This window comes from Musa acuminata, chromosome BXJ3-7, assembly GCF_036884655.1.
Source record: "Musa acuminata AAA Group cultivar baxijiao chromosome BXJ3-7, Cavendish_Baxijiao_AAA, whole genome shotgun sequence".
NCBI classification, from domain to species: domain Eukaryota; kingdom Viridiplantae; phylum Streptophyta; class Magnoliopsida; order Zingiberales; family Musaceae; genus Musa; species Musa acuminata.
The window spans coordinates 2,588,127-2,603,473 of record NC_088355.1 but is presented as its reverse complement, the minus strand read 5'-3'; the positions used below and the strand labels follow the sequence as shown (position 1 = coordinate 2,603,473).

General features: G+C 37.5%; 1 protein-coding gene across 2 annotated transcripts; it reads right to left on the bottom strand.

Moving 5' to 3' along the window:
• Positions 1–414: 414 nt before the first annotated feature.
• On the bottom strand, positions 415–13,022 carry LOC103990763 (soluble inorganic pyrophosphatase). Of its 2 annotated transcripts, none has more exons than XM_065160928.1 (13): positions 12,878–13,022; positions 11,974–12,101; positions 11,861–11,889; positions 9,841–9,906; positions 9,585–9,692; positions 9,292–9,357; positions 9,093–9,213; positions 8,897–8,978; positions 7,632–8,741; positions 1,912–2,104; positions 1,168–1,321; positions 652–1,071; positions 415–585 (listed from the first exon to the last, which is right to left on the bottom strand). In XM_065160928.1, exons 2-9 carry the CDS (start codon positions 12,095–12,097, stop codon positions 8,699–8,701), a joined length of 639 nt encoding a protein of 212 aa, XP_065017000.1. In that variant the 5' UTR covers positions 12,098–12,101; positions 12,878–13,022; the 3' UTR covers positions 415–585; positions 652–1,071; positions 1,168–1,321; positions 1,912–2,104; positions 7,632–8,698. The 2 variants fall into 2 exon arrangements, with proteins under 2 accessions (XP_065017000.1, XP_065017002.1); XM_065160930.1 differs by having other exon boundaries at positions 12,871–13,009.
• Positions 13,023–15,347: the final 2,325 nt, after the last annotated feature.

Below are 15,347 nucleotides of genomic sequence, written 5' to 3'. Positions count from 1 at the left end.
AAATCACATACATAAAATCTTGATATAACTACATAATTTTATTATAAAATCATGATATTATGTAAATCCCATGCACATTTTTTTGAACTTCAAGGATCTCTCTTTTGTTAGGAGACTGACATTGTTAAAACTTCTCTTTTTAGAATCATCAATTAGTAGCTGTTCACATTGGTATCATTCAAAATGTTGTTAAAGCATTCATGAACTGTGGGGAGGATCACCAAATTTCTCTATAGTAACACAATTGGTGGTCTCTATTTTTCTCGCCATATGTAGAGATAAATAATGACTGAAATGTTCTGGGATACCTTCCAACCGCTGGATTTAGCACAAATGGGAGGACATTTTAGCATGTCGTGAGCAACATCGAGTCATGGAGAAGGCAAGCGATCGGAGAGATGACTCTTGAGAAGCTGAAGAAGTAAGCATCGGAATTAATAATTGACAAAGGTCAAATCCTAGAACGATGGATAGATTAAAATCTTCCAATAAGCAGTGCCTAAAGGCTGCTATAGACTACATTATATACGCCGTCATTTGTTTCTTCTACAGGTTGACATTAAAGTTTCCTTGGAAAAGTTCCACCTGCATTCAAACGACGTCAGTTGACAGTATAGCACGCAAGATGTCTGACGAAATGGAAAAGCCAACCTGAGTAGTGCTGCTTGATGAGGAGACAGGAATTGGTCCTTGAACATGTCAACTGACGAAGATTCATGTCGTTGGTTCCCTGAAGCCCCAGCTTCGCATATGCAGGAGAAGGCTCCATGGTGGGCCGGCTCTCGAGTGTCTCACACGCATGACATGATTGATTCAGGCGAGGATGATCCTGTTGTCTTGTATTATACTCTTGCCCAATCAATCATGGATCTTGTGCCTGGCTTTGCTAAAGGCAAAATCCAGCTCAAGAACATGCCTCCACTTCCGCCAAGTGGATGATTGACCTGATTGCTTACATCTGGGGCAATGTTCTTTGATTCTGCCTCCCCAGAATAGACGAGGCTTGAAGAATCTGTGGACTGGCCTCTCCATGGCAATGTCAATATCGATTCCAGAAGGAGGTTCTCCATCCTGTAGGGATAAGTATCAAATAGAAGAGAAAACTATAGGAAGAGAGCTCCTCTCAAATAAATAATAATCAAGAGGGGTATATAAGTATGGCCATACCTGCCGACCAATAAGAGCCGTCCCTTTCCTGGATAATGGCTCGATAGAGACAGGTGATTAAATAAACCCTCAAAAGGTTGGGAAACAAAGACATCCAGTGATGCGAGAATGCATGCTGAGCCACCAGGAATTCCTAGATGTTGTCAGTCCCTCTCTGCTGGTGAATAAAGTGGACTGTGAGTGGCCACAACAAGAAAAAACTATGACAATGGATGTACCAGTAGTACAAAAGTATCTTCACTACTGATAAGAAACTACTGTACCAAGATCCCACGACAAAAGGTTGAATTTTCCTACCAAGAGTAGCTCAAACTCTTCTGCTAGGAAAAAAGATTCCATTTCCAATAGGACTAGATGCATCCAACAAGGTCATGTGGCCCTTACACTAGTTTGTGAGTGTGAAAAAAGTCAACCCAGAAAATATTCTTAACTGGAGATGAAGGATCAAGGAAAGTTCCTGCTTTGTCTAAGCTCAGCTTAAATAATAAGTAATAAGCATGTTCCACGACCGACAGTGATGTTTGTGAAGAATATGCATGGAAAATAGGCATGCCATCCATGTCACCCCATGTAGTCCTTTGACAATGGATTAGCTTACCAAATGGTTAACCAGTGTCATAATATATACATCTGCATTGATCAAGTATTAGGTATCACATAATCCAAGCAAATAATTGATAGAAGGTGAGGTTCTCATTGGGTTTAATGCACAAACAAAGATCAATGAAAATGATAGGCATGCACCTTGATTAGTTTTTGATTCTCATGTTCATACAAGCAAGCTGTGGTATCCAATTCCAAGCAGCAGCACCACCACCTTCCTGCAGTAGCTTCCTCTGATGCCAAAGCAGGTCTCTCCATCTCAGGGTTCATGCACATTAGCCTGTTCTACAGGGCTATAACAGACACCGTCAAGCTCACAGAACCATATCATAAGCTGCAGGGAATAAAGAACATTTCATCAAATGGATAAAAGCTAGTCTACTAAAGGAGAGAAAATAAGACGCTCAATTAATTGAACAATAACACAAATGATGTCTTTTTGCAATCCTCATTCAAATAAAAATAGGACGGAGGATAGAAAAGTAGAGGAATGAGGGAACAGAACACTCCAAAGTCATATCTACATTCAGTTAGCTAATGTACCCAAGAAAGTCCACAGATGCAAAAGATACATGTATGACTTAAATCTTTCACATTCTACATCCATAAACACAGTAACAAGCTCACAAACATGACCAGCAACATACTATGATGTGAAGGATCTAAAGCATTTATACCAGCAAGGAGGTGGGTGAAGATTGTCTCTCTTCTGAACAGAATTAAAGTCCATCACATGCTTTAAAATGCTTTCCAAAAAATAAACCAATTAACAACATAGTCTCATTGTTTATTTGCTGACTGAATTTGACATGCTAATAGAAGCAAATGACTAATCTTGCCAACTTGTCATATTTTCACTGAGAAATCTCCAGAGCAACAGTACAATTCAGATTTTGTTTAAGGAAATCTTTGAATGCTGCATATATTTCAAATGTATAGGTTCTGAAGAAAACCTCAAAATGGCTCTCTCCAGAACCATGAGAACCAAAGAAAGCGGATGAAGATCCTACTGACTTGTCGTGCTCATAAAGTATCATTCCAGATATCCCTATCTGTTGGACTAGATCTTCGGTCTTCCAGTGGTCTTGTGAACCTTGAGATGGAATACGAGTTTCAAACTACTAGATAACCATTACATTCCAAAAGTGTAATACTTCCAAGACCAGTTGCAGTCTACTGAAGCTCACTAAGGCATAGTGTGTTTCCTCATCTCCATGCCAAAACAGATTCTCCAAATCAAGGCTCTAGTTGTGAAATGCATATCCTTCTACTGCAGACTCTGCTATGACATAGTGATGTAAACAAAGGAGGTTACAGAAAATAAACATTCTACTACACAAATTCATTGGCACCGGTACTTGGAAATACAAAGTGGACTTGTTTGTCTCAACAAAATATATGTGCATATATATACATATGTGTATTTATTATTATATAATAAGAGAACTTGTCTAGAGGCCTAGTAGATTAATATGAACATGTTCTTCTACCAACAAGTTCTGTTAAGTTGGGCGTTTTCAATCAGCCTTTAGAATGAGGACTTGGTGCAAGAATTTTCAATTCTGAAGTTGCACTACACTACCATAGAAAAGAGGGAAAAAAAACCAAATGAGGTGTCTCTTCAAATTATTATTTCCTCCATAATGAAGGGGTTAGGCAGGTCTCATATGAATATAATTGTTGGCAAAACTAGTGATTTAAAAAGGCGCTCGGGCGCTCGCCTAGGCGCTCGAGCGAGGCGAGGTGAGGCGAGGCCCGAGCGCCTCGCTTCACTTCCACGCGGCGCGCTTCAAAGAGGCGAGCGCCCAGTCACTTTCAAGTGGCGCGCTTCAAAGAGGCGCCGCTTGGGCGCTCGCCCGAGCCCAGGCGCTGGGCGCTTCGGACGAACACCTGGGTTAAACCAGACGATCGAACCAGGATTTTAGGTCTGGTTCGGTCTCCGGTGGTTAGTTGGTTCAATCAAACCAACTAAAACCGATATCAGTTGTCGCTGCCCAACCCTAACCCTGCTCGTTGCCACTGCCGCTCCCGCTCCCGTTGCTCGTCGCTCCTGTTCCCGCTGTCGTTGTCGCTGCTCACCGCTGCCGCTGCTACTACCACTCGCCGCTCCCGCTCCCGCCCCGCTGCCACTGCCGTTGTCGCTTCCTCTTTTCTCAATCAGCACCCCCTTATACTCCTCTTTCTTCTTCTCCTTCTGTATATTGTTAACAGTATACTAATAATAGTATTTGTATTTATTAGATTAATAATATATTATTTTGATTTTGTAACTTAGATTTTCTTAATTTAATAATATATTTTTATTTAAAATTTTAAATAATTATATTTATTAATTATATTTTATATTTTTATATTTTAGCGTCTCGTTTCACTCGGGCGAGCGCCTAGCGCCTCGAGCGTTTTTGGACCTCGGCGCCTAGCGCTTTTTAAATCACTGGGCAAAACTCAACGCAGGCCATTTTGGTTTTGGAACCTTTATCAGATTGGTCCTCGTGTGAGCACATGCACATTTGTCCCAATTTAGTCACTAATAGAAGACCCAACAAATACGTGAATGTATTATTTTAATGTTTCAAATTAAATTGTAAAACTATTTGTCAATAGTAATTTGATTCACACTGTGATGTCACTGCTCTCCATCAGTTGTTTATGAAAAACTGGTTCTGTTTGATTCTAAACATACATAACTAATAGGAATTTTTAAATCAAATTTTAATATTTAAAAATTTTTGATGGAGAATGATGGGAATTAACCCCTGAACATCAATCAAGTCCTATATTGTTAGCCGTATTACAGAAATAGATGCAAGCTGTGAAAGGTACAAATTAAAGAAATTTTATCTTTTCACACAATAAGGCTACAACTACGGCTCCCACAACAAGAAATTGTATATCCCATAAAAATCATTTGGTAATTGCATAATAGACTAAACATGCGGGAAAAAACCATGATAATTTTCAAAATAGCATGAAACTCCCACAACATTTATGTTCTACTAGTCTTAAAGAACTACTGAGTGACTTTTTCTTAAGATTGAAATGTGCAGCCTGTGCTATTGCCTAAGCTCTGTAAAAGTCCATCACCTAGGCTATTTGAATAACGTGATTATATGAGATAAAGAGTGCTAATTCTAGTAAGCAAACTAGTATGAAAACTGTAAAACAGATTTTTTCGATTAACCATCAGTATCAGATTATAAGTCTGCTATTTTGACTTTATAAATAAAACAATATGCAAAAGATTTAAAAAAAGACTCCTGTGGTGGCCTAAGTCCATAAGATGAGCCCATGTTGACCTAAGTATCGAACCAGAAAAGTTATGTTTCCTATCCATACATTTTCTTCCTAAGCAAAACTGAACCAAAACTCGGTACACTTGGTTAATTAATCATACACAAACGTTGACTTTGGTGTAGCTCCAATCGAGCATAAGCCTGTCTTGTCCTTGCCCTCAGCATGATCCACCCTCCTCTCTCAAATTTAGGCTTCATGGAACTTTTCAAAATGCTTGTCCAAATGCTAGTCCAGAATGTCTGCGTCTGTACAGGCTACAGTATGATTCCTGTACTTTGGGGTCTAAAACCAGCCTTTAGGACAAAAAACTGAGGATGACTATGATCAATGACAAAGTCCAGTTGGGTGAAATACCTCATGTAGTTCAACTATATATATATACATATATACATATATACATACATATATATATATATATATACATATATACATACATATATATATATATATATATATACATATATATATATATATATATAATGCCCCCAACCTAGCGGAAAATGCAAAGCCAGAACGATACAGCATCACAATCTTATAGGTTTCCCTATAAGAATGCAAAGCCAGAACCAGAATAAATAGCTTTCACATAATAATTATTACATAATTCAATTCACAATCAATCAACTCACGGGACATTAATAACATAATTCAATTCAAAATCAATTCACCCATAAGATATTTAAAAGATTCAACAACTCTTTAAAAGTCACAACCTTCCAATCTAAATAACATATACACAGTAATTTCAATGTATAGTGATCACAATAGAATAATTACATAATTCAATCAATGAGCAAACCACAACTCAATAAGCATCGTGACTCATATGCTAGATAAAACTTATCATAAATAAATATTTTGTTTAAAAAATGAATTATTTATGCATTCAAAACATGCTTCGAAAGATGCATGAATACCAAATATTTTTCTTATGCTCATTCAAAAACTTAAACTTTACATGCATTTCAAAATCATAACTTATTAACATAAAATGCATGAATATCAAATCTTTTATCACACTTATACAATTTATAAACCATCAGTTTCATATACATTTGAAATCATGTCTTCTTAATAATACTTTTCAAAACAAGATACATTTAAATGTATTTTCATAAAGTATAAGTATAGCAAATGTCACATATTAAAGCATAAACATTGTAGTCCAAAGAATATTATTCATATAAATATAACTAAGAGTTCATAAATATAAATATAGCTAAGGTGTACAATCAAAACAGAAGTTGTAGTAGCATCAATAGCCACGACCACGTATATCCCCATGACAATGCACAGAACCATCTTTAACCCTCATAGTGTAGGTAACACATATCTTCCCCATTTTCCTCCTTTTTATTTCCTTCACAACATAAATATCCAATTAACCAAAAACATCAAGATTCATCAACCTATAATTCAGAACATAAATCTAATTAATAAGGATATAATAGAATTCAAAACCATATCTGATATAATTTTCCTAGGCTTGATCTGAATCCATTCGATAACAAAACGAGTCCTCCATAATTTTCTTCTTATTTTTCTCCTATTTTCTTCCTTTTCTTTTCTTTTTTTCTTTTCTCTCACTGTTTCTTTCTATCCTGCGAACACGGATCCTTTTTTTTTCCTCTTTTTTCCCTTCTCATCCTTTCGTTTTCTTCTCCTGCTTTCCTTTCCTTCCACTTCTTCTTTCTCTCTCACACCCAATCCTCTACTGCTTTTTTTTTCTCTTTTCTTTTCTTTCCCCTCTTCTTCTTCTTCTGTTTCCCTCTTCTCTCCTCCTTTTACTTCTGCTCTTCTTCTCATAGCGGAGACCTCTTTCCTCTCTCTCCTTTCTTCCTTCTCTCGTTACACAGATCCTTTCTCTCCTTCTCTTCTTCTACTTTTCCTTCCTCTCTTCTTCCTCTTTTCTTGTTCTTTTCGTCTCCTTTAATTCCCTCACTGTTTCCCTTTTTCTCTCCCACACGCTCCCACCACCTCAGCCTCATCTTTTTTTTCTACTTCTTGCATTTTAGTCCCTACAATTCTTGTATTTACAAATAGGTTTTCAGGTTAAATTTGGGGTATTACAATATATATGTTGAAAAATTCAGCATGTAGTTCTCACAAACAGCATTCAGAATCCAAGACACCATGTGATCTTAACAGGACATCACACTTATCCCAAAGACCAATCAATTTAGGATTTTGGTCAAAGTGAACCAGAATGGAAAGATACATTACTACAATTACACACTTCAACCTTCCTCTATGAAAATTACCATCATGAAATTGAATTCTTGATTAACAGTACATTTTTTATCTCTATGTTTCTTGGGGATATGAAGAGACTTTAATTTGACGGCTTGAAAAAATTAGTATCCCACTAGAATCAGCTGGAGACAAACCTGTGAATCAAGATAGATGAATTACAAACATCCAAATTGAGCAGTCTCGACAAAATAACTAATTAGTTCCAAGACATCATAAATGCGTCATAACCAATCTATGAGATTATTATTCAGAACACACAAAGAAATAAAACAAGAGCACAAGTTCTACACAAAAGTGAAATAGAAGTAACTCACCAAATTTGGCTATCACTCATGGGGCGGCACCAAATCAAGCACCAAACACGAACCCCCTGGATACCCCATCATTGGCCCCTGTAAAGCCATCGACCTAACTCCACACTCCGCAGCCACCCTTGTCGTCCTCCTCCTCCCACATCACCAACTTTACTCTGACCCCCTCCCTGAGAACCAAACCCTACCATCCCCACCAATCACCTTCACCTTATTATTGGCCCCAGCGGTCGGCAGGACCCAATCCCCTACTGCTGAAAGAACGACAGCCTCGTCCTAGTCCACAGTCACAAGGTCGCGCCTCAACATCAACACTGTCGACCATGACGCGTCGGTTGCGAGCGACGACCGCAGCCCTCCGATCATCAAGATCCGCCCCCCGCCCACCCCCGCGACCAGCCGCGGGCGCTGGAGCGCGGTCCACCCGCCGAGATCGAGGAGGCGGCAGGAGAGGAGCCTCCACAGTCTCGGCCAGGGGTTGCCACGTCGCAGACGGCGAAGATCGCGCCGGCCATCATGACGGGCCTCCGGGAGGGAGAACTTGAGCCAACGGTGTGGGCCCGGGGCGCAGGGCAGCGCCGCAAGCTGGGTAAGTACGAGGGCGTCGCAAGCTGACCATGGCGAGCCTAACGGGGGGCGGAGACGGTGTGACCCGGTGAGTGGGTTGCAGACGGCGAGGTACCGGGAGGAGGCAGGGGTAGGCGGAGCCAGCGGCGGGCGAGGAGGCAAATGCAGGCATAGTCAGCGGAAACGGAGCAGATGGTACAGCGGAGGGCAAGGAGGGGTCGAGGGTTAGAGAGGAGAAAGGGCGGGAGGAGAGGGCGTTGCAGAAATGGCAATCGAATGCCCTGCCACCAAGTTTTCCAGGTCATATCCCTTCTGTATAGTGAAAGCATCTGCCTCCTCTCAGAACAACTTAATTACATTGTTGCACATTTAAGATCAACCCAACAACCATCTAAGCGGATATAACTAAATCCAGCGTTACAAGTTCACAAAGCGGAACAATGTCATGATACAACAGTCTTTAACGCCACATGATTTGAAATGCTCAACCAAAAGCTTGCAATCTACTGCCTCAAGCTCTGTAATATGTACTGAGCATAAAGATCCCTGCGATTGGTCCGCCGATAACAATGCATGAGTTTATTGTTGTTCATGGATGTAAGGGGAACTAGAATACTGAATGTACCAAAGGAGATAAACTTGAATACGAGGCACATATTTGGCATTAGATTCACAGATGAAGTTTTCCTGGAACAACTTACATAGAGTACTGGATGGCTTCACGGGCAGTAGTTGCAGGTAGGAACTCATTCACGGCAACCTCTTTGTTCTCGTTCTTCTTATCTGAAGAACTCAGTCAAGGATGTTAACATTTAGTCATAAACAATGCAATCAAACTAAAACCAAAAGCATTAAAAATTGTAAACTTTTATTGAAAAAGATGGATTGATGGGATACAGTCTTCAAAAAAACGACGAATCTCAGCGAGACGATGAGGAGGCAATTCACTGAGGTCGTTGTAGTGACGATACTCAGGATCATCAGCACAAACAGCAATGATCTTATCATCTTTCTCCCCCTGTTAGAATAGACACCAATAGTGATGCTTAATTTAGAGATATAACGATCATATTTATTTTGTTATCGAGATGACTACCTGATCAATCATAGGCATAAGACCGATGGCCCTGGCTCGTAGAAAGCTACCAGGAAGAACCGGCTCCTGTTTAAAACATTTGGGGTTTGCGATTAGCTAATGACAAGTAAGCCTTGGCATTCTGGTAATGGAAAGATAGAAGAATTCCAAGGGAAACACAAATGCAGTGGAAAAGACAGGCAATTTTCCTAAGAATAAAACAAACTAATAAATTAAGACATGAATTGGTATTTAGATGAGTAACTTTCCAGCAGTCACAAATTTGGCTGTAAGTAATAGAGGTTTTGAGTAACCTGCATAAGGATTAAAACATCCATGGGGTCATTATCTTCACAAAGAGTGCGAGGGATGAAACCATAATTATGAGGATAGACCACTGAGGAATATAAGATTCGATCTACCTGGAACAACATCCAGCAATTAAACAAAAACTATGGCAACAAACTAAACGAAGTAGAAACTATGACAGTCGTACTATGGTTTGTAATATTGATGAATGATATTTCAAAATAAGTGTGCATATCTACAATAATTAGAAAATGGACACACCTTAATCAGCCCAGTCTTCTTGTCAAGTTCGTATTTGACTTTACTTCCTTTTGTTATCTCCACAACCTAAATTAGTACATAAAAGAGGAGTGAGCAACAGTGCAGAAAATCTGAAATGAGAGAACAAGCCAAAATTGCATTTGTTGTAAATCGCTAACAATTGAAAAGGCTGGAAAAAGTCATAAATGGTTTTGATCTGTTAGTCAGAAAACGCTATCATTTTTTCGGAAGTCAACTTAACACCCATTTGTTGTCTTTTCCTATAATTGCAATACAAGTCTTGTACTATCTAGCTGCCTACAAGTAGACTTCCATTTTCTTTTGAACAGACTGGGACTCCATGATGCAATGTTACCTGCTGAGGAGAATGAAAACTGGCATTTCCTTCTTTTGCAGCCAATACAACCAAGCAATTGACTTGATAAATTAGAGAAGTCAGAGTGCACAAGCATTAGATATATAGTAGCTAGGGTACAATGATAGAAATGACAGTACAAAAAATTTGTAAGGTATATAATAACGTATAAGCAAGCAAAATCCGCATTTCGGTTTGTGTTTCCCACTAAGAGTTCTACCATTATCAGGAAGAAACAACGTAGTAACAAAAAATATGCTAATAGCCTGCTGAATTAGACCAAAACACAAAAAAATGAATGAGAATTTAAAATGAGCTGAAATATTTTTATATGCTTACACCCTAAATGGAAATGAGTTAACAAAAAAGAAATTGAATTGGACTAAATTTAAATCTACAGTTAAAAGTTTCCACATCTTAGGGCTGTCCAAATCCTTCATCTTCGCAGGCCTTACCACTGCCAGCTCCTGATAGTCTGCAAACGATTTTCTGCAACTTGCTACCTATTGATCATGTTCATCACTGAAGAAGAAGGTGAACTATCAAAGACAAGGAATAAATATCCTTATTTTTATCAATGAGATTACGTCTTTGTTTTTTCCTCATTTTCCTCTTAAGGAATGGATAGATCGAATATGTAACAATATCTATCTTTCTAATCTTAAATGCCATCTTTCCTATTTTGGTTTCCCCATATTTTTTGCTTCCCTTTTTGCTTTTTATTTTTCTTGTTGTTGGCATACTGGGCTAGCACATTTTATTCCAGTGGGCAGCCAGCAGCAGGTCTACCTCTGGAACATGAAAACACACAAGCATGATTATATGTAACCTTATTATCCCAAAGGTATATCTTTTTAATTAACTAACATTTCTACAATATTAGATGGTAGATTTATGCAGCTAATGCTAAGAGGCTGATGAATCTTTTCATGATGATTAGACACTACAGAAGAATAAAGACACGAGGAAAAAGAGTAAGATGAAAGAAACATCATGATACTATTCTAAGAGAGATCTTAGTTCTAGAAACAGAACCCTATAGTGATATTTTGGTTCTTCTAGAAATTTTACTAAAATTAAGAAAGTTACTGCCCAATAAAGTTTATTGATGCCTTTAAGCTTGTTCACTAATATTTGTATCTTATCATCCATAATAATCCACACATGTTTTCCCCCTCTAATGCTTCAAATAAAAGATATTTTAACACATACATTAAAGTTTACTGATGCTTTTAAGTTTGTTCCCTAATATTTGTATCTTATATCCATAATAATCTACACATGATTTCCTCCTCTAATGCTCCAAATAAAAGATATTTTGACACATACATTAAATGTCTAAAATTATTTCCTGTGTAGTATACATGCTCCAACATATCCTCTTCTTCTCAACAGTTTGATTGGTAGGTGTATATCTTGGGCCATATTAATGTCCATGAGCAACAGATTTTTTACTAAAAGATGATGTTCCTATAATGCGCGATCAATATTTGAGATAGAAGGCTAAATTTGTATTTGTGATGTGCAACACCTTTTCCTATCTGTCAATCATTTGGCTGTTTCAGTCAAGAACCTAACTTTTATATGCTAAAGAGAAGACTTGCTAAATATCATTTTACTTCAGTCAAGCATTCGACTCTGATATGATTAAAGGTGAAGACTTACAACATTAAACACAGCAGGAGCCCCGGGACCTGCATACAAGGTTACATGTTTAGTCAGCTTTGAATGTTTAAGTAGCAAGAATGGATCTACTACTGAAGCATGAGGGTGTATACCTATTTCAAGATCATGCCAAGGATGCGCAGCTACTGATCTCCTTGACATTGATGATAAAATCCTTTCATTGAGCCGTGGGACTGTGCGTGTCTCTGTTGAAGCCGCCCCATTTACTGTGCTCATGTTTCTATCATAAAGGACAAGTGAAAGAATGTCAGTGCATCGAAAGATAATATTTGCATCAAAGAAGTCATGCCACAATTCTATTGAAAATGTTTCCAAGTTCAAGTTGCAAAAGAACTTATATCATGGAAGTTTTGATGGGTATACTTTTAGGTTTTGATGGGTATGTAACCCAATACAGAAGAGAGAGAAGGAATCAACAGTCATTTAGATCAGCATGTCCATCTGAAAAGAATCGATTTCCGTGCAACAGTGGAAACTCGTAGATCGAAAAAAAAGGTCGGAATCAGTAGAAACTTTCATCAGGGAGAACAGATTGATCGATAAAACTCCACATGTGAGACATAAAACCCAAATAAAGGAACTACAGAAGTGAATGAAACTCACAAAGGAAAAAGAAGAAGTAGATGCCACCCCAAAAAAAAAAAGCTTAAAGGAATAATCTCATCTTTTTTCACATTTAAGAACCAAAAATCAAACCCACACATAGCGAATCCAACAACACAAAGTCAAACATGGAACGGCAATACCAGAAAAATCAGAGATCATGATGAGCTCAAGAATCCAAAATCTTCATCTAGATGATATGAAGACAATACAAGGTTTAAAGCCTCCTAATTAAAAAGAAACATCATATCAGAAAATAAGATACACGAAGAACGCACTTAAATCAACCCAAAAAAAAACCATAGAAATGGCGCAAAAAAAAGCTACTGAAACTTTTCACAGATGAACTGCCGTTGATCACCGAGAGATGCAAAGTGAAGAAAAACCTTTGACCTGTTTACGGGGGAGGAGAAGCCGTGAACACCTGGATCAAAGGATGCTGCGAACGCGGCGGAGGCGGTGGGCGTTAAAGCGACTGAGGGGGCAGATCAACCGGTGCTTCGAGGAGGAAGCACGTGCGCCTCGGAGCGGATTCGGTGGAGACAGCACGTGGGCCCTGACCTCCGTTTCCTCTGGGTGCGTGACGAGGCCGCCCGACCGGTCTGTCCTCGATCGCGGCTCGGTCGAACCCGGTTCGGTATCTTCATTTATCACACAACCTGAACCAACCGTTAATTTTTTTTGGATTAAGGTTTATTTTACTATTTTGATTATCGACCACTTAGGTATTTATGATTTATTCGTATCTAAAATAATTTTTATATTTTTAAAAATATAATACATAAGCTTCTCTCGTTAAATCTGAGTTAATAAGTGTTATGTTGACTCACAAACAACTATTGATATAATGATATATGAAATTTAAGTTTAAAAAAATTATGGTTCATTTTAATCCATATAGTTTTAACCATTGATCACTTAAGCCTTTATAGTTTATTTATATCTAAAATAATTTTTATATTTTTAAATATATAGTATATAAGCTTCTCCCGTCAAGTCTAAGTTACTTATGTGACATATTAACTTATGATAAACTATTAATATAATAATATATATAATTTAAATTAAAAAAAATTAAAATCACCATCAATTACAAGATGAGGTATTGTCATGTAAACAACCAGCAGCAGCAGCACCGAGCCATTGTTATCTAATAGGGCATCATACACATATAGCCTCTCTTGTGCTAACGACGAGCTCAAAAGCTTTCGCTTCCGCACCATGTGAATGTGCGGCAACTAATTCAGACGCAAGGTACATAGTGGTCTTCTAGGCTCTCTTCCTCCTCTTGGGTATTTTCATCCCACCACTTTTCACTCCGTCCTCTTCTATGCTCCCACTCACTGTGCCTACAATATTATGGTCTAGCTCTCCCTCTCCTCCGTCTTCGGCCTCTCATATCTCTATCTCTCCGCCTTCATCTACCACTAAGAGTTTTGTTGCTTTCTCTTCCTCGACAAGATAGGTCGTAATCTTTTTTAAACTTGAATTACATATGTAATTATATCGATAGTTTATTGTGAGTTGGTATTATTGAATCTTGGATTTTGATGATGAAATCAATTGATGAAATCTTGGATTTCACTACACTTTCGAACGAGATTTGAAGTTATCTTTCCGAGATCGATTTTATCGTATGAAGAATTTTTCGAACCGATGATTTTATCCACTGCACTAATTCCCCCCCCCCCCCTCTTAGTACCGACTCTTTCTTAACAAGTATGTCACATAAGCCTACTCTAACGTATGTTAACTCAAACTTGACGGAAGAGACTTATATGCTATATATTTTTAAAACATATAGGTTATTTTAGATATGAATAAACTATAATGAATGACTTAAATGGTCCAAGATCAAAATCATAAGGGATAAAATAGATCTTAATATTTTTTAAATATTAAATTAAATATATCATTATATTAATAATTTATTATGAGTCAACTAAGTAAACTTTTAATTCATAGTTAAAAGGAGGGGCTTATATGCTATATTTTTAAAAATATATGAGTTAATTTATATATGAGTAAACCATAAGCGTTTAAGTGATTCATCAAAATTATTGTTGTTAAGATGAAGTTTAATCCAATCTTTTTTATCATCAAAATCATATGTTTGAGGTATCAGTTTTTATTTTTCTTGATGATATTTCAGTGATCAATGGAAAATTGAAATTAGTATCCAACAAGTAGGAGACTAAAGAGGAAAAGTTGGAAGTGTTAAAGCACATGACGTGATGTATATAAAGCCGTCAATCTTTTTATATACAGATCTGAATGGAGGCAGATTATAAAGAAATTAAAAGAGAAAAGGAGACAGCTCATCTTCTCAAGGATCCATTTGGCTGACAACTACATCTAAAGCTATGTCCAGCTGTGACATGTAATTATAGTATGGAGATAGTACAGAGCAATACATGCTGTTGGATTGAATATATTATGTACACATTTCTCGGAAGGTATTCTTTTTCTAGTTTGGAATGGATGTCTCTCTATTTGTTGTAATTCCTAAAATGTCCCCTGACAAAACAGTTGAAATAGTAACATTGGGTGCACCATATGGATAGGGTGAAATGATCAATTTTTTATGTTATAATATTTTTAAACAAATTTATACTGTTTTGATTGATGCATTAAAAATATTATAACTAATATAAAAAATATCTACATGATTTTTTTTTCTTAAACCAATATGGATACTTGTTTGGAGTCCTATTTTTATAGACGAGTTTTAAATTTATTTTACCTAAGTTATAGTGTTTTGATCGACGAAGGTGTCAAAAATTAAGTCTATTTAAAAATACTATGACTAATCACGTAAATCTTGTACACTAGAGATTGGATCTATCGGATCAATTCTAATTGT